Source organism: Pteropus vampyrus, unplaced genomic scaffold (genome assembly GCF_000151845.1).
Source record: "Pteropus vampyrus isolate Shadow unplaced genomic scaffold, Pvam_2.0 Scaffold298, whole genome shotgun sequence".
Classification (NCBI taxonomy): Eukaryota; Metazoa; Chordata; class Mammalia; order Chiroptera; family Pteropodidae; genus Pteropus; species Pteropus vampyrus.
This window is the reverse complement of record NW_011889079.1, coordinates 797,457-817,452: the sequence shown is the minus strand read 5'-3', so window position 1 is coordinate 817,452 and position 19,996 is coordinate 797,457. Positions and strand designations below refer to the sequence as shown.

At 44.6% G+C, this 19,996-nt stretch overlaps 1 protein-coding gene across 7 annotated transcripts in view; it reads right to left on the bottom strand.

Annotated features, from left to right (window-relative positions):
* Positions 1 to 19,996, bottom strand: part of ZFHX4 (zinc finger homeobox 4) — a 176,790-nt gene that overhangs the window by 2,534 nt on the left and 154,260 nt on the right. For all 7 annotated transcript variants that reach the window (XM_011376416.2, XM_011376418.2, XM_011376419.2 and 4 more), the window contains 5 exons: positions 14,142 to 14,275; positions 13,709 to 13,909; positions 12,738 to 12,855; positions 6,814 to 12,213; positions 1 to 125 (listed from right to left, as the gene is read on the bottom strand). The exon at positions 1 to 125 is cut by the window's left edge. In XM_011376416.2, coding sequence (XP_011374718.1) covers positions 1 to 125; positions 6,814 to 12,213; positions 12,738 to 12,855; positions 13,709 to 13,909; positions 14,142 to 14,275 — 5,978 coding nt within the window. The remainder of the gene's footprint in view (positions 126 to 6,813; positions 12,214 to 12,737; positions 12,856 to 13,708; positions 13,910 to 14,141; positions 14,276 to 19,996) is intronic.

Sequence of the window (19,996 nt, the reverse complement as noted above, 5' to 3'; positions counted from 1 at the left end):
AGGCGGTGGCGGCGGAGGTGGAGTCTGCAGCAAGGATTTGGTGGGGGCGCTGCCGAGAGACAGGGCGGGGGACGAAGCAGCTGAAGGAGGGAACCCAAGCATGCCTGCACCGGGAGGTGTTAAAGCTGCAAAGGACAGCAGAGAGACGCCACCGTCAGTGCACGGAGCCACGCGCGCGGATGGACAGGTGCGGCCCCCTCGCCCAAGGCCTCGGCCGCACACCCGGCCCCTGCCCCGCACCCTGCGCTACTGCGTCTGTAACGTCGCTCGTATTCGTTTCGACCCCATCCCGAACGCTAAGGAACGTCACCTGCGCAGTTCTGCGACAGTTTACGCAGAACACGAAGGGCTCTCGCATTATGAAGGGCAGACGGTGAGGAAAAGCGCATCGCGGTGAACAGAACAGTGGTCACTTCTCATGGGCGCACGTCGCGAGATCCCTACTCTGTTATTCATCTCAAGCACTTTCTCGCTCTACCCCTGGGGAGCCCGGCCCACTCGTCTCCACTTAGCAGTCTCGTAATTAGCACGCGCGCGGAAAGTAATTAGCTATCAAAAAAAATGAAATCCGTCTGCCCGAGTTCCAGTAGCAAAATACATCTACATCGAAGAGGGAAGGCGATAAGCTAATTAAATAGCAATAGGGAATGACCACTGAAGACATCAAACATCTATGAGCAGTGGACTAACTCACAGCTGTTGCTGACGACGTCTGAGCCGTCAGACATCATTTCATTTCTAAGGGGGGCGCGTGAAGCCACCGCCCGTTCCTACCCTGACGATCCGGCTAACAGAGTGCTTGATAGGAATTAAATATATTAACTCAACTGTGCCGCCCCCAAAACATGGTGCTTCTTCAAGATTTGCTTGTAGTATGCAAAAAACGATTCTCGCCTCTTTAGAGAAGAGGACATCGGTGTTCCGCAGCAGACAAATGTGGGGTACGGCATGACTCCTATCAGAACGCAAGGGATCTTCGCTGGGTGTCAAGTCCCCAATCTAATGTAGTGGCTCGTAATAACTTATTACAAAACTGTTTTTATGAGCTGGATAGTTGGGGAAGAAACTGACAGCTCGAGATAGAAAAGAGACTTGCAGAAGTCTGCGCCTTCTCTGAAAATGTTGTTAGGGGCAAATAAACTTGACCGCAAAAGGAACAGACTGGCTGGGTGGTGGTAGTTCATTCCTGACCGAGACAAGGCTCACTACCAAATGATCATGACAAGGGCTGTGTTGGAGGCCTGATGGGCTGATGGAAGAATTCACCAGAAGGGAAATCAAGTTTAATTGAGTAGTGCATAGCTAGAGAGAGAATAATCATAGATTTAAGACAATCGTCTTTTTAATATTGGACAAAATCTTACCTCCATGAGAAATGCAACATTTGGGTGTTAGAAAAAGGTGACACGAAAAACTACATGCTTTTAGCTCTGTAGCTAGGAAAAAGAAAACTTTAGTTTCTTAATTGGTTGTCACCTAGCTGTGAAAGCTTTCCTTAGGCTTAGCACTGAAGACACTGGGAAGTCCTCGACATCATTCTCAACTTGACCCTCTTCGTTATTACCGTCAATTAGCCTGGCTTATCACTGGCTGCTCTTTTTTTTAACCTTACCACACCCAACTCTTCTCCGATCTGCTTTGAAATAAGTTCTGTGGTTGTTTCAGTAATAGTCTCTAAGGAATGTCCATCATGTTAGAAAATAGTTTCCCAATAGCCTCCTACTAAGTGGGGACAGATGCCAAACATTCCTTTTTTTTTTTTTTTAAGAAAATTGAATCTGCAAATATTCAGAATGAATAAAAAGAAAAAAATTCCTCGAACGTAACGTTGTATTTCGGGGGGAAACCGATAACCCTATGAACATTTTTCAGAAAAATGGCTGGCACATTTGAAATAACATTAAATGAAAATGGCCTAAGCTTCGCGAGGGGTATGGTAGAAATGAATGAGTAAATTCCCCAATCTTTAATCCAAATTGGCATGATAGACTTCTTGGTTCCTGAGACTCTGACTTAGCCCTAGAGAAAACTGTTAAGTAATGGAGTCCCTTTTGGGGGCCCAAAGCCTCAACTCCCCTGCCTTTATTTCTACACTACTAAGCCTGGTATATCTTCATCTTCTTTCTACTTGCCTCCCCATAAAATTTTATTTGCAAGCAAGAACCAAAGATATGAATACACCTATTCCTGAAAAGGCTTAATATATACTAGATTCAATAACTTGAGGTTTCTTCCCACTACGGTATTCTGATTTGATATCCGAGACTATTTTCCATTTAGCAGAGGACAATGCATTAAGTGAAAGGAATTACTATCTAATTACAGAATTTCAGGCATGAGTGATTCGGGTGGAAGAAGCTTCTCCTAGGACAAAAGAGCCTTCTTTGCCTTGTCAGAATGACACTATGTTGGCAGCCAGCTTCTTTGGCCTACTCATAAAGCCAACCTTAGTTCTAAGTCTAGTATCATGAGACTTCATACTCAATAATAGCACCCTCTTCTATCTACTGCCACCCCCCCCCCAAATCTAAAGAAATCGCTGGCTCACATATCTCTGTGACATGAAAATTTAAGACAAGGGAAATTTTAAGAACCTTAGAGACTTCAAAAAACAGCAATGGTAGTTAGAAAGCAAGATGGATGAATTAACTCGACTAGGCTTTCCCGCCCGATGGAGTCTACGGATTCTTATCAACAGGTCATACAGCGAGGTAAAGACATCTTAAGAAGACCTCAGTGTTCTTCTAAAATCCCAACTACTGGAGTCAAATGCTATTCAGGGATTTCCAGGAACTCGGCGTCTTGAGGGGTAAGCCGAGTTAAATAATCAGCTGTTAAAGAAACAATTTCAGAAAAGAGATACACACTAAGAATACTGAACCGTGTACGTCGGGCCTACGAGTAGAAGACACAGCCCTGTAAAAATGTACAGTCAAAAATTCCATACAGGAAAACCACAAAGAGAAATGAAAAACTGCATGGTAATCACGATGCAGAAGAAGATATATTCTCTCCCGTTCCCTAACTCCTACTCTTTGAATTCTTTGAAATTCTTTGAAATTTCACTGAAAGATTAAGGTTTATGTACCGATAATCTCAAACTACCATCATTTTGTTCGGTTTTGTTTCTCTGAAACAGCTGCCTATTCCCAAAAGTAATGCTTTCAGAAGAAAATCCCTGTGTCACAATAACTTACCTGTGGTTCCTTTTCCCCAGGTTTCTTTGATCTAAGGTCTCCCAGAGGGAAAATTTATTTTTGAGGTGAAAAATAAAACTAATTATGTACACGGGGCCAAAGACAATTGTGATAAAATTATTAAAGACTTAACGGTTATCTAGATTTACCCCGAATGTGCTAGTAAATTACCCTGAAGTATGAGAAAAATGCAAAAGGCATGTTTTGAAGTTCCATTTAAGGAAATTGGGTTAGGCAGTCTTTCTAAACACTAATGGCACATGTAAAAATCAGACACCGCTTAAAACGGTACGGTAAATGCGTTCATAGAAAATCAAGTTATTTTTCTATCCATCTTGAGCAAAATGTCAAAAGAAGCTAATACCCTAAAGGATAAAACGTAAATTTAAAGTTTTCTCATTTTTTCTGGGTATACGGGCATGGGATTTTCTACTGCCACTTACCCTTTTTGTACATGATCATGATAGGAAAAGAGAGATATGAAATGATTTTAAGCAGAAAATGATTCATTTTATTAAGAAATGAGTAATTCTAAGTAGTGATACTTGCACACAGGACTGGGCCACTGCTCAGGAAGCAGGCACATACGCTATATATTACCCTTTGAACGGAACTTCTTCGTGATTTCGAAAGACTAAATAATTTGAAGATTCCTTGGGAGTGAGGTAAGGAAGCTTTGCGAGCATTAAAGCTGGGAAAGCAAAATAGCAATGCCACCCAAAAAGGAATAAAACGAATATTTAAATCAGGAAATTTCGAGTTTGATAAATACTCAAACCGAACATGTACATTGCAATTAAGTCGATTTTGGGGTGTAGCCTTTGGAATCAGACTTATTACTTCACAGTACACCGCAGATTCAACGGCGTCCCTTTGCAGTGAGTCCTTGGGATTAAAACCTTCAAATCTACCTTCAAAGGGACAGGATAGTTTTTAAATGAAAACACTTTTCCTTAGCTAAATCCCATTAAAATGGGCCCAAGATGAACGTGTCATATTCTCGAAAGTTTCTTCATATAAACTATTGCAAGAACCCAGGGTATTTGAGAAATACAGAAATATTCTACTTATGAAGTGATTTTCTCCTTTTGTTTTACCTAGCTGGTGTGTCTATTTCTCTTGTAAAGCGAAGGAGGTATTTGTTTGATGAAAAACAATGCAGTAGAAAGACGATGACGGAAAGATGGAGAACCATAGCTTCATAGCCCACGAGATGGCTTAAACAGTCAGCATTACCCACTACAGGTAAACCAACCTAAAAAGGCAGTGAACGGGAGGTGTGGGAACTCAGGCTCTCCCATGCGGTCCTGCTGGTCCCTCTGCTGTGCTAATGTCTACCATCTATCGCAAATAAAAAAAACTAATTCAAGAGAACTGGTGAATTGCAGTAGGTAGGTTCACAGACCTTTTCTCTTTATAATGTTCTTGGTCTATTTCGGTCCACGATTTAATAAAGCAACAGTCACACCTAGCGCTGGCTGAGTTCCTTAGCGCCTGGTGCATTTGAAGATGCTGCCACCAAGGACAGCCTGCCTCTGACACCGTCCTGCACCTCTGAGAGCTGTGAACGGGGCCCGTATCTCAGGAGGGAGGGAGATGATATTTATGGGGAGGAGAGTGAGGAGGAAGGTTAGGTCGTTTAAGTATTTCGTAAACATCTTCTGTCTCCTCCCTTCTCCCTTCCTGTCATATCCGTTCTCAGGGGTGCAGCTGCAAACCAGAAAGGCAGTCAGCGAAGGACCCCACTGTCCAACGAAGGGCCTCCTTCTGATCCAGTGGAGAGAAAAACGAGATGCTTTGACCACTACTCAGGGGGGTGACTACCCAGACTGCATCAATCCCAGATACCTGAACTGTTCTTAGTGCACGTAAAATATCAACTTTTACTGTTTTACATGATATTTCATATAACCGAAATATACATCATTTCATAGAGTTTTTCACATTAGACATTACGTGGAAAAACTTTATTTTATATAACTGATCACAGGAGTTTTTCCACGTAAGACATTTTTCTATGTGTCAACTAATAATCACAGTGATATATCAAATGAGACTAGAAAGCTAGTACATTCACGTGCTAAAAAAATCAGCCATTGCATTATTCTTAAGACAATGACATCTGTCAATTAAAACGTACAGATAAAACATGTAATTGTAGCTCTAATATTTAAGGCCCCGAGAATATTCAGATAATTAAGCCCACAGTCTTATGAGGGGTGAGGTAGTCGGAGTGACAGTTAGAGGAAGGGGCACTGCAGACATGATCTTGGGGACGTCCTTTATGTGTGCGGATCCGTTCCGCTTTTCTCTAATGCCAACGAGTCATAGCACAGGGAGCCAGAAGAGCTGGCAGTGGCCAAGAGGCCATTCGATGGCATTGTTTTCAAGTCTCCCGAGCTAAAAGTAAAAATGGGAATATCTTCCTAAGGTCACAAGTCAAGTCTGGTCTTAAGAAGAAAGGGTGACATTGAAAAGTTTGAAATTTATGTAAAAGTCCAATTTGTGTAAAAGAAGCTCTTGAAATTTTGGAAATTTTCTAGAAATACGCAATTAGTTCATTCTTGATAAATCTCTTTAGAATGTCAAAATTTTCTTTTAAAAGGGAAAAAAAGTCACTGTTAATTTGAAAACTAAAACTTAGTTTTAGAAGAAATTATAAGGGAACCATTTTTTCCTATTCTAGGTAATATATAACTTTCATTGAACCTATTAAACAGTCAACATTAGTTATATGTTTGGCTTCGTGATTGTCTAGCACACTGTATTCAATTTTTTCAACCTAATATAATTCGATGCCTATATTTATTCGTAAAATTGAAACTACACAAATTATATTTCTCTCGAATACGGAATTGGATCCGTCATCTGGGGTTGCCTCAAACAGCTTTATAATTTTGTTATGACTTCACTACGGACTTTGGCTGGAGCGGGGGTAGAAGGGCACGGTGTGCCATCGATAGATTTCTAAGGCTGTAAATTTAAATAACAAGCAGCAATGGATGACAGAAAAATCAAAATCTCAGAGCAATGCCAAATTACAAACGATCCTAGAAGTCCTATTGTTAGTAGTCTGACTTTAAACATAAGCTTTATTACCTGCTCGATGTGATGTGGGTGAATCCCTGTGGCTAGAAAGCCCTTAGCTTTTGAACTTCCTGGCACTTATGGAAAAACCAACCAATCAACAAGCAAACAAACAAAAACCACCACCACCACCACCGCCCCCCCAACCAAAAAAACCCGTGTCCCTTGGCAAGAACATAAATTAAGATACCAATAAATGTACTATTTAATGCTTCACTTTCTTAATACGTACAATGATCAGTACTGAAATGAGCATATAAAAGGAATATTACTAAGACAAAGATTTAATGATATAAATAATGAATATATTTCTGAGACACTGCCGCGATCTACCCAGTCTTTATTTTTCTGCATACGTTCAGGCTGACTGACCTGGTTGTTAATTATAGCCAATACGACATATATCTCAAATAGTTTAATGGCTTCACTTACTGAGAAGAGATCCGAATGTACCCTGTTCTTGGTTCCATGTGATCAGCTGTCTAATATTAACTAATGAATCAGACTGACTCTCCTTCAAAGGACTTACTGTTTGAATTTTGTGGGAATCCGGGCAAGGAGGGCGGACCGTTCATTCCAGGGAGGAGGACGGGAGGAAGGCCGGGGAGTCCCGGGTAGGCTGCCGGCAGATTGATGCCATGGAGGGCGCTGCTGTCCATCACGCTCGGCTGCTGCACCGCTAAGCCCAGCACGTCTGAAGCTTTCTTTATCCGATCGAGTTCTTGCTGCGCCATCAGCTGGCGAACGGTGGTCGGGGCCAAGTAATCTTTCTCCCGATCAAGCTGACTCCCAACGGTCTCCCTCACTTTTGAAATGTGCTGTTTGGAGAAAATGTGATCTCTGATGGACAAGCGGGCGGAGTACTTCACCCCGCACAGGGCACACTCGGGTTTGGTGCCCTCCGTGCCGCTCTGATTGATCATGAAAGGCTTCCCTATGTTAATTTTAAATTTCTTCTCCTTGGCCCTCGCGTTTTGGAACCACACCTGGACCACGCGTTTGGGCAGGCCGATCTCGTTGCCCAGCATCTCACACTCCTGCATGGTCGGAGTTCGGTAGTCACTAAAGCAGGCCTTGAGGACCTTGAGCTGGAGATTGCTCATTTGGGTTCTGAAACGCTTGTGACCTGGTCGGTCGTTATTTTTGGATTTGAAAGGATTGCTGGACCCAAAAGGGTTGGGGGAACTCGGGTCGGCGATGCTGGACGTTTCGCTGCGGTCAGCGTTGTCATCGGGGTCATCCGTGATGTAAAAGCTTTGGTCGTGGTCGCCGTCTTTATCATTGAAATGTATCGAGGGGCTCGTGAGAGAAAAGAGAAATTTCTCATCGCAGACCTCCGGGGTGGGTGTGGTCGCTGCTTTGGGCAAAGCGTCGAGGGTTTTCGGCTCTTTGGGAGACAGAGCCGCCTTGGCCACGTCTCCGGCGCTGCCCACGGTGCTCTCCATCTCTGCGTTGCCCTCGTCGCCGGTGGTGGCGTCGCTGATCGCCGTGTTCACTGATGACGTCTCGTCAAAATCGGTTTTATTTTGATCGTAGCCAGCCTCGGCGGGAGGGGCGTTCAAGTTCTCGACATCCTCGGGGCACTCCGCTTTAAAAGAAGAGGGGCTGAGCAGGTTCTTCGGGGACAGCTCTGCCGTCTTACTCACGGGCGTGGACACCGTAGAAGCCAGTTCGTTCTCGCTGGACAGATCGATTTTCGTGAGCGGCAGAGACGGATAATCGAAATAAATGTACTTCTGCGGGCTTTCGCCCCCATCTTCTGCTGGTATCAGGGGGCTCGGGGGCAAGCTGTAACCCGCCTGCTTCCCCTCGTTCCAGTGCCGAGAGCGGATGTGGCTCTCGAGGGCCGACTTGGCCTTGAACAGGGCTCGGCAGAAGGGGCACCGTTTGTGGGACTGGGCCGGCCCCACCGCCCGGAACTGGCCCTTCCTCTCTCGGGCCCGGGTGTTCTGGAACCAGACTTGTACGACTCTCTTTTTGAGCCCCACCTCGCGCGCGATGTGATCCAGCATTTTCCGCGTGGGATTGGAATCCAGCAGGTACTTCTCGTAGAGGATTTCCAGCTGCTCGGGGGTGATGGTCGTCCTCAGGCGTTTGTCGCGGTGTTGGTCTTCGCCGCTGTTCCCTCCCTCCTTTTCGCTGCCGTTGGTGTCTTCTTTATCATCCAGTTTTCTTTTCAGAGAAGCGGCGACGGTGGCCGGGGCCGGGGCGTGGGAGGACCCGGTCTGAGGTGGCATCTGGGAGAGCGAGCCACCCAGCAGCTGTCCGGTCATGAGCGGGTTGTTGGGGTCGAATATCATGTAGGGCATGTCCATGGGCCTCTCCAGGAACGGGGAGTGGAGGAACTGGTTTTGAGCAGCTAGGAAGTGCATGTGCTGGTGCTCCTGCCAGAGTTCCAGGCTCGGGAAGGCAACGGTGCACTGGTCACACTGGTACTGCAGTAACTGTGGAGGTAGACTGTTCTGGAGAGAAGTCATGGAAATCTGCAGGGGGCTGGAAGGGACCGGCGTCTGGGTGGCCGAGGGGGGTCTTCCCATGAGCGGGGCTTGTTTGGGGGGCTGGGGCTGAGCTGCCGAGGCCTGCGGTGGGTCCGAGGACGTCGATGTTAACGGCAGGGCTGGTTTGGTGCCTTGGGAAGCGGGGGCGGGGTCACTCTGCTTTGGCTTTTCCGGGGGGTATTCGGGTTTGGGAGACGTCTTCTCGGGTTCTGGTTTGGGTGACGGAATCAGAGGGGTACTCGTCCCGGAGCCAGAACCCGCCGCGGGGACAGCGGCGTTTTTGGCGGCGTCCGGCTGGCCAGCCGCCGCGCAGTGCTTGTACACCACTTGGTCGGTGGCGTCCATGGAGTCTTCGGTCTGGCTTTCGTCTTGGGCGTCATCGTCTTCGTCCTTGTAACACTGCTTCTTCTGATGCGTGATCAAGTCAAAGATCCTGGGGAAAACCACATTGCACTTCTTACACTGGTACTGCATGTTGCTGGTCCGAATGTACCGTTCGTTGGTGAGTTCTCGTTTTTCATTATCCTTCGCTTCGGCTTGATTCTCGTAACTCTTCCGTGCTTTCTGACGAGCGTTCTGGAACCAGACGACGATGACCCGGGTCGGGAGATTGAGAACGGTGGAGAGTTGTTCTATCTCATCGTCTTTTGGGTAAGCGTTGGTGTCGAAAAAGTCTTGTAGAACCCTAAGCTGATAGTCAGTAAACCTCGTTCGAGAAGACCTCTTACTGAATGAGGCGTCGGATTTGTAATGCTCTAAGGACGAGGGCTGCGGGTCGATCCGGATGTCTTCCAGAACCGTTATGGGCGGGTTGCTGAAGTTGTAGGGCGAGTCCTTGTTTCTCTGCCGTTCCTTAAAAAGCGTGTTTCGAAACCAGTGCTTGATGACCTTCTGCGAGAGGCCGGACTTCTCCGCCATCTCCTGGATCTGTTCTTCGCTCGGAGAATTATTGATGTCGAAGTAAGCCCTCAGGATTTTCAGCTGATCGTCCGTGATTCTCGTGCGCGGGCGTTTGAACTGCGAATGCCTTAAGAAGTTGGGGTCTAAGCCGAGCTGCTGCTGGCAGAGCTGGGTGAGGTCCGCGGACAGCGTGTCCATCTGGGGCAGCTGCAGGGCCAGCTGGGGCGGGAGTGCGGGGTGTTGCACGGGCTGCATCATGATGGAGGGGAAGAGGGGGAGGTCGAGGGAAACGGGCAGCTGCACCTGCGGGGGAGCGGACGGCGGGGGCGGCGGCGGCGGGGGCGGCGGCGGGGTGGGCGGCGGGGCCTGCAGAGGGGCGGGCACGGTGCTGGCCATCTTCCCAGGCCCCAGGGAGGAGGGCTGCGGGGCAGCCGGCGGCAGCGGGGCGGGTGGAAGCGGCGGCGGCGGCGTTTCCGGGGAAGATGGCGAAATTGGATACAGCTTGTCATAGGCCTCCCGGTACTGCCGAGCAAATTTTTCTAGGGCCCCGCACGGGAAAAACTGCCCGTGCACATGCTCCTGGTGACTCTTCAGAATGAGGACGTTGGAGAAGAGTTTCCCGCACGTGCCGCATTCCAGCTTGTCCGCACTGTCCCCGTCTGCGCTCCTGTGCTTCTTCTGCACCTTCTGCCTGTTCTCGTTGTACTGGATGACCAGCTCGAACCCGAAGTTCTCCAGTAACGCTTTGGCCGCGTTTCCTCTGGCCCCAGACGCTATCCGAGGGGGCGGGATGGATGGCTCCGAGGGTTTTGGCTTCTTCGTGTCCTTGCTGCCTTCTTTGAGGCCTTCGCCTTCGCTTAGAAAGTCTTGCTTTGGCTTTTCTGGCTTATCCGCGGTCTCTTCTGTGTCCTTGTAAGGTGGCGCGTCCTTGGGGGCCGGGCCGTCGGCGCTGGCCAGATTGGTTTGGTCTTGCTTCAGTAACTTGCCGGCCTGCGGCTGCTGCGCCTGCTGCTGTGGCGTTGGTGCCGGCGGCGGCGGCGGCGGCGGCGGCTGCTTCTGGGGCTGCAGCGGGGCCTGTGTGGCCTGGTACTGTTGTGCTTGTTGCTGCAGTATCTGCAGTTGAGTCTGGCCCACGTGGTGTTGGGTTTGAATCTGTTGCTTCAAGTCTTCGAGCAAGGAGCCGGCCATGCCTGCCATGCCCGGCATGCCGAATGCGGCGGAGCCCGGCAAGCCCAAGTCAGGCCCCAGGCTGAACTCCGTCCCGGGGATGTAGAACGGGAAGAGAAACTGAGGCTGCTGAAACTGGAGCAGCGCTTCCGGGGTCATAGGGAAATGAGGCAGGAAGGCCGGGTTGAGAAACTGAGGCTGGAAGAAGGCGGCCTGCTGCTGGAGCTCGTGCTGGAGCTGCATCTGGATCTGTGCCGGCGACTGCGGCGCGTGATGCGCGGGCTGAGCGGGGAGCAGGTCCGGACTTTGCTTTTTGTTTAATTCTTTGGCATCTAAGTGGGTGTCTTTGCTGCTCACCGCCGCCAAGCTCATGGAGTCTAACACCCCCTGGCCCGGACTGTGAACGTTCGCCGCGATGCCGTGGCCGCCGGCCGTGGGCCCGCCCGGCTCCAGCTTGGCGGCCCTGGCCTTCGTCTGGTGCAGCACAGACCTCATGTGGATCTCCAAGGTCGAGCTTTGGCTGTAGGCGACGTTGCAGGTGCCGCACTTGTAGGGCTTGTTATCCGCGCTGCCGTTGCTGTCCGGGGGAACGGGACTGGAGGCTTCCTGCAGAACCTTTTTCAACTTATGCAGATGAGAGACTGAGTTGTAATGGACCAGGAGGATGTTCTTTTGGGTGAAGGACTCTTTACACACTGTACATTTATACGGGCGAGACGGATCGAGGAATTTTTCCATCGTAAAATTTGGCCCTTTTCTGAAAGGCAAGGTCCGCTTTGGTTCAGAGCCCATGTCGTCGGGAATAGAGCTGCTGTCACTTCCGATGGGACTTGCCTTGCCCTCGTGGTCCACCTCGTACTCACGCTCCATTTCCTGCTCCAGGGCATGCTCGTCCTGGGCCACGGTTTCGCCCTCTGCCCAGAGCTCGCCGTTCACGGGCAAGGAGGCATAGAGCTGCTGAAGCTCAGCCTCGCTCAGCTCGGGGTGGCCGGCCTCCAGGTGTTTTTTTAAAGCCTGGAATGTACGGAAACTTCGCTGACAGAGGTTGCACATCGTCGCCGCCCGAATCGCGTGATACTGGGAATGTATCTGAAGCTTCTGCATAGTCTTAAAAGCCAAGCTGCAGTGGTTACAGCGGAACTTGTACACGTGCCGTTCGGACACGGAGAGCGGCTGCCTCTTCTGCTGCTCGCTCAGCGGCTCCTGCAGGGCCTCGGGGGGTTTCGCATCCTTGCTGCTAGTTTTGTTCCACTCGGACACTTCCACGGGTTCCTTGGTTGGTTTCTGCTCCTCGCTCTTGATTTCCACGCTAGCCTTGGAATCGTCGAGACCTGCCATACTTCTGTCATCCACTGGACTGTCACCTGGGCGGGAGAAAGCACAAACGGATCGCTTACAGGAAGAAGGCCGACTGCCCACATGCCAACAAATGCTGTCAAAAGGAGCCTCTAAAAGTTTCTGCGTAATTGGTTCTTTGAAGAAATATCTCTTGAGCAACCACTATGTGGTGAGCACCGGACCGGGCACCGGGATTTCAAAGGTGAGGAAGAAATCACCCCTGACCTCAAAGGATTTCAGGACAGGCAAGAAGTCAAAGGTCATTATAGTGTACCACCTCAGTGTGACACTAAGGGCCATACCTCCGTTTCCAGGAATTGGAACATACAGAATATTCTTGGTCATCAACACTTAGGTCCCCCAAGGGCAGTGACAGATAGCCAGATATTAAACATGCTTTGAAACATATGGCTCCTGGAATATTTTTTTCCTCTGTGCTTTTTTTTTTTTTTTCTTTTTCAATCTTCGATGGCAACGATCTTGGAGCACCACCGTAAATGCAAGCCCCTGAAGTGTGTTTTCTGCAGCTCTTGGGCATAGGCCGCCATACCTGAATATTTCCCAGAGCCCTCAGCTGTGATGGCTGCAGGTGTGTCCCGCTCCGATTTCTCAGAGGCGGCTGCTGGTAGTAGCAAACTGTTTGGCATCATCACATCGGGGACAGGCACCTGTGGGAAACCAAAGGGGTCCGTGTCAAGTGTGTCCCAGAAGTCCCAGACTCCATCACATCTGCCATCTGGCGGTAGCGTATCCCACTTAGATTTTTTCCAACCAAAGCAGGGACATTTTGTGGCTCTTACAGGTCACTGCTATCCTTTCAAATTTCAGATCAATGCTGTTGCAATGCTGTAATCTTTTCCTTTTTTAAAATATGGCTTCTGTCGGTCCTTTTTTATTTTATACTGATACTTAAGAAAATTTGAAACTCGATGTGCTCACGTGACTTATTTGATTAGCATTATAGATATAAAAATAAGACCTCAGAATACATGTCATTGACTAAGATATGCCTGTATCAGATTGGTTTTCGTTTCCCAAAGTCAAAGAGACAAGTGGGCCTTGATTGTGATAATTGTGATTTCTATAACACAGTTAGTAAGACAGCTTTAAGTAGCAAAGAAGAAATGAATTTTTCTTTTTCTTCTTCTTCTTCTTATTATTTATAAGAATAAATACAGCACCTGGTCTTCCTAGGTGGTCTCCCATCCAACCAGGCCCAACCCTGCTTAGCTTTTGAGATCAGACATCGGGCTTCTTCGGGATGGCATGGCCGTAGACCATGAACCATGGCTCCACCGGGGCGCAAACCTAGGACCTTCTGCGTGTAAAGCAGACTTGCTGACCGCTACACTATGGAACCACATCCGAAATGAATTTCTATTGACTAATAATTACAGATTTTGTGTTGCTGCTGTCTTTCCAGAGATTATGTCTCTCTCTCTCTCTCTCTCTCTCTCTCTCTCTCTCTCTCTCTCTCACACACACACACACACACACACAATCAACATTTGGCGTCCTTACTGTCATGAGCAGCTTCTCCACACAATCCGGAGACACGCTGTGCAAATGCGTCAGATGCAGCTGTAGGTGCATCTTGTTGCTGAGGACATCCTGGCAGAGGGGACAGCAGATGACGGGCTGCACCGAGTGCTGTGACAGGACGTGCATCTGGATTCGACTTTGGTCCCTACTATTGTAGTTACAATAAGGACACTGATAGAACTGGAAAATATTGAATAAACATGATCGCTATTAGTTAATGAATTCTGATGACCGCAGAGCATCTGAAGTAATCCCGAGGGTTCATTACATTGCCGATCGCCATGTCTACATACATTTCGACAGCATGGGATACGCTCGCGACTCTAAAACTACCAGGAGCAACAATCAAAAATAAATAAAAAATAAGTAAATAAAACAGGTTTATAGAGCGAAGGGCAAAGAGCACATTTACCTGTTCGTGACAGAATTTATTGTCCTCTGTAGGTTTTGATCTTTTTGTTGCCACATCTTCTTCCTTTGCCAGCAGGAGTGTCTGGGTCACCCCTGCCACACTGACTTTTAGCTCCTTTTCTGGCGTGATTATTCCTGATTCCCAAAAAAGAGTAGAATACCTCAATTTCAAAAGACTAACAATGTCAAAACCTGAAAAAAATTGTATGTTTTTGCAAATAGCGCTGACTCTAAATCCACCGCACCACAAAAAGAACAGGACGAGCGCTTTTAAAAGATGCTACTCTCAAAAGCCAAAAGCGCCCTTCTGTGTGTCCACCGACTAAGTGGACTTTATAAATATATTTTAAAATGTACTCCTATCTCATGTTTAGATAACCCTAGGTGACCTTGAAAGATTCATCAATAACACGTGTTCTCTGGTGTCTCTGAATGCCTCTGTCACACTAAAGCAAATCTGCTCCCATTTACAAACGCTAACTTAGAAAATAATTATTTTTACTAATGTTTAATCACCTCTCTCTCTCTCTTCTAAAATTCTCGGACACTGAAGATATTTCAAAATTCTGAGATCTGACTAGTTACAATTCAGAAACGAAAATACTATTTTTATACGATGAATGTAGAGTTTAAAAATCGACTCTGCTGCATATCTTCGGCCGTTTCTGTGATGTACTCTGTGCTTTCGATGTTTCAGCAGTTGGCTGTACACATAATATCAGAGTCTAAATCTCAAGAAGACAATTGTTTTATGGGGTTAATCCAAATATTCAGTGTTAAAGAGGGTTTAAAATTTTGCCTAGACGAGTAATGTAATGTGTAGGAGCCTCACACACATCAAAAAAAAAAAAAAAAAAGTGTGTGATTCTAATTTCCCAATCTAACAGAAAATTCTTTCCAGCATCAATTTTCCCGATAATCTCCTCTGTGAGGCTGGATATTACAGCAACATTGGGTAGGCATGTCACATACATCTCATGACAAACACAAAACCTCATTTACCAGCCATTCCAATCTCATCATAGCACGGCATCATCTGACCTTTTTTCTGCTGTTTATTATGAGTATTTCTAATTTTAACTTTCAATTTTCACCATCTTCCAGTCAATTTGCAACTAAATTATTTCCAGGGTGCGGACACTATCACTGGACAACTGGGTGCAAACACATCTTGAAATGCAATGAAGCTAAACCATTGATTGCTATCGGACCCCTCGTAAATATAGAGTCTAGGCATAATCTGATTGTATGCCGTGCATGAAGATTTATCTTGATTTTTTTTCAATCCACATACGGTTCATATAAATGAACAAATTGCGCCTTATTGCACAATAACCCAGTTTTAAATTAAAAATAAGGTCAAGGATGTCATGGAAACAAAGTAAAAATGAACCAAAAAATATATATAGTTTTTCCATCCTGGATGGAGATGCATGTTTAAAACTTTTAAACGATTTCAGGAATTTCCAATTCTGAAAGAAATTTCAAAGTAAGAGTGACTCCAAGGACAGCAAAATGAAAATAGAATTTAAATGACATAATGATGATAATTTTATTCCCTTGGGTGGGGGGAGGTTGTGGTAGGTAGAGAATTAGTGCTAAGTTTTCAATAGATTACAGTGACATTGATTTCTGGATTTACGATCATTAAATTTTATTTAAATTGGTACATTTTCTCTACATATACAGATGCCTTAAAGAAATTTAATTTCTTTCTAGATATTTGAAAAAAATTATTTATCATATTTGTATATGAACGAACTTAAATTTGAGATAGACTAAAGAATTTCATTACATTGATCAAACACTATCACGTATTCGATACCCAAATGTATGGCAGAAACAGGGATGTTTATTTCATAATTAATTCTGGCATCAAAAACTAGGTTTTTCTTTCTCAATGCAGAATATACTTTGTGCTATTGATTTTTAAAGTGTTAAAAATAAACATTCAAGAAAATAATACGATATATAGTATTTGCAGAGAAAATTTACACCTTAAGGTTCAGATCGACTTGTATAACATGATTGTCATTTACATCTGCAAGTGTCAATCAGTTGCTTTCTCCTGTGAGACTGGAAGATTTCTTTTTAAGTTCCCGATTAACAAGTAAGGATATGTTCCTTTAAGAAAATAATACTATCATAGTCCTTTATCATTCTTTTTTGTACACGGTAGAATCAGACACGACCCAACCAGAGGTTGGTCCAGTTCCCTATGCTGTCAAAGACCGTCACACACAAGTTCAAAGAGAATTTCCATGATTCTTGTTGCTTGCAGGCCCTATGTAACTTCAGAAATAGAATAAACCTTCCAGAAACTTCTCAATCTATTAAATGTTTAGCTATGGCCTTATTTTCATAAGCATTTATATTCTAATATTGGTATTATAAAAGATCAAGAAAAACTTACTGATTTCAAACCGCCACGTTTTACTAAAACTAAACTATACATCGGTGTACGTATTTGGTATGATTAATCCATGTTATTTTTATGCTTATTAACATTCATCAACAGTGCAGTTTATTTAGTTGTTTTTGAATTTAGTGGCATTTGTGCTGCAACGAAAAATAAAAGTTAAGTTTTAGGGTTGGTTATTTCATAGCCCTCGAGATAACTGTTGGCTACAGTGTTCCACCGAATATATGCGTCAACTTCAATATTTTTTGGCTATTTAACTTAGTTAATTAAACTGTGATCTCAGGGTAAGCTAGGAGCTGCACAAAGACCATTTTATTTTAAATTAAAAAGAAGTCATAACTAAAGGCTAGACCCCCCAGCTGTAGCTAGGTACCCCAGATATGCATGCCATTGACAAGAAGAGCAGAGACTGAGGAAATGTAGTAACACATGACAAAAACAGACTCTTGAGGATAAGGCAGGTCATCAGGATTATTTACAGAAATGATGGAAGTTACGTTTTACGCACGTGTGCCTTTTCTACTTTTCAAAGGGGTGATATCTCAGGTACTATGGCCTCCCTGGCAAATTACCGGGTCTCGATTCTGGGTTCTTTTTCTGCACTATTTATCCTAGAAATATATTAAATAACGGGGCAATCAATTATAGGAAGGTTTCGATTAAGTTTTGTGATTACTCATAGTTTATGTCTGCAACTTTATTTAAAACAAGCCCTGTTTGATACCCTAGACAAAATTTTGAAATGAGATCATAAATCATTTTGCGTTTTTGAGGACATCACAATATTCTCTAAAAACAATGTCATTTTAATGCATTGAAACGAAAAAATGAAGTCTAATTAGAAATAAGCACTGCCAAATAGATGAGCCAATGATTATCTGTCAGTTATGAGATTATTTAACTTGCATGAGACTCCTAATATAAAAATGACATAATTCATTTTAATTCAGATGCCGCCTACTTAATAATTTTCAATCCCTAAAATACAGAAGGCTGTAAAATGGTTTATACTCATACCAAGCGAGGAAAGCCAATAACACATATGTACTCAAAGCAAATCTCGAAAAAAAAAAACAATAAAATAAAATAGTGAGTTATTATTTATGAATCAATGTATTTGATAATGTTTGAATACTATAAAACTTGGATATAACAGAAGATATTATTCGACTTCAAATAATTCTAAATTAGAATTACCGGTACAGTATTCTTTCTAATGAGACTAGAATGAAAGGATAATTTTAATTGCAATAATGAAGGTTAATTTCCATCTTTCCTCATGTTTACTCCCTTATTAAGAAGTGGTCCCCTTAGCTATGGCAGAGACATATTACATTTTCAATGCAAATGTATTAATCTGGATAAACTCTATATTAATTCTTGTACTGCACAGAGCTATAATTTGGATTATAATTAATCTAAAGTGGCACTAGATTTAAATGACAATATAAATGAGGCATTAGGAGGCTTTTCTATTATGAATGAATATTCAACAAATACAATTCGCATGCTGCCAAGTCTCATTTTGAAACTAGAGATTAATTTCAGCAACACTGCACAACAGCTCACATAAACACAGGCTTCTTAACACGTGTTAATTCCTTCCTGTCTAAAAATTCTGCGTTAAAGTGGGGTCACACCGTTTTGCCATCTAACACATTCAGATGGTGATGAATTTATAAGTTTGCTCAAATTTTTCGACGTTTGTAACTGACATAAAGACAGCACAATATGTACATAAGTGGCTAGTCAGTCATTAGAAATATTTACAAAGGGAAAAAAAATCCATGTAATAATTTTTTCACCTAATCACATTCAGTTTAGAAAGCAGCAAACTTTTTTACAAGTTCACGTTAGTTGTCAATCACAAGAACTGTCTTGAAGGCTGGGAGGGTTTTCAAGGCGAAATATTTGCATCACAGTAATTGCTGGAGTTGGGTGCTTAAAGCCCATTTCTTTCCCTGTAGTTATACTGGGGAGGCATTTCTGCAGGAATGAATATATATATATATATATATATATATATATATATATATATATATATATATATATATATATTTTTTTTTTTTTTTTTTAAACTATCATTCTGCAATGATCTGTATCTTCTCCTATACTCACATCCTGTCTAGATGGTACTATCAGGAGCCCAAGGAAGGACGATAGATAACTCATCAGGCTATTAGGGAGTGATGGAGCTCATTACTTATGCAGAGCAGTGAATGGTGCTGGTGGAGACGGAGGGCCCGGATCTGCGGTGTGTCCCAGGCAGGACTCTTCCCTCGATGTTAAGCTGGAGCCATTTTCAAGAGATTCCCAGAATCCGTCCGTTACAAGGTGTTCAATATTTAAAACCGAGCGTAACGTCATGCACCCGAGTATCACGTGAGCACTCAGTGAACACGACTGGGCTACCTGTGTGTTTCACACATTCTTTTAAAGACTGAGAGGGATAGAACCTGCACTCTCTTCTGGTACAACTTGGGAGAAAGAGGCCACTGACTGCATTCAGAATCCTTGATGAGGTCCACCCTTAGAGAGTGAATAAACTGACTACCTTGCTATTTCCAGCTCTTTCCAAATGAGGTTTAGATGGCACTGCCCTTGACCTTAACTGATCACTAGGTACTTCAAATTCCTTGTCGGTAACCTCGGGAGCCGGCTTCCTAATACACAGCTATGGCATCTTTTTTTTTTTTTTTTTTTAACATCGCTTTAGGCTCAATACCGACTTTAGATCCTCTTTGTTTAAGTCAAATTAGAATCACATGTTAGCCACTACATCCTGGACGTGAATTTAAGTGGCGCTTTCTCACTGGACTCCTGAGAGCAATTTAGCATTGAAGGATGTGGGGTGGGGAGCAGGGAGGCCCTTCAAATAATTTTTGAAGGGAAGGCAAAACTAAGATATGTAAAGACTGCATTACAAATGTGGGATAATTCAGGTTTAAATAAACTTGCATGTAAAAATGACACACACACACACACACACACACACATATATTTTTTTGTGCAACCCAAGGTCTTCATAGTGAAAACCATCTTCTTTCTATGCGGCTGTCGCTGGAATTCAAGGAGAAGATAGACCTGCGACTAATGGGCTTGAACCCTTTTTAGCACTTCTGCTTCAATGAGTCTAACATAATAAGACTAGGTATAGCGCGCAGCTAAAGTCGCTGGCCAATGTCATATTCATTGAGACCACAGATTTCCATCTCATACATACAAAGCGTGGATGAAGTCATGTATTTGCCAAATCAAACACAGAAAAAGCCTTAGGTATCCACACCAGATGCTGGCCTAGGGTTTGTTTGTGCACAAGTAAATGTCATGACGTGAAGGTTCCTTTTCAAAGACAGTAGCTTTCATTACTGGGATTTGTCTATTCTAGAAGATCAAAATTACCCAGCACCTAATCCCTCTTCAATGATATTTCC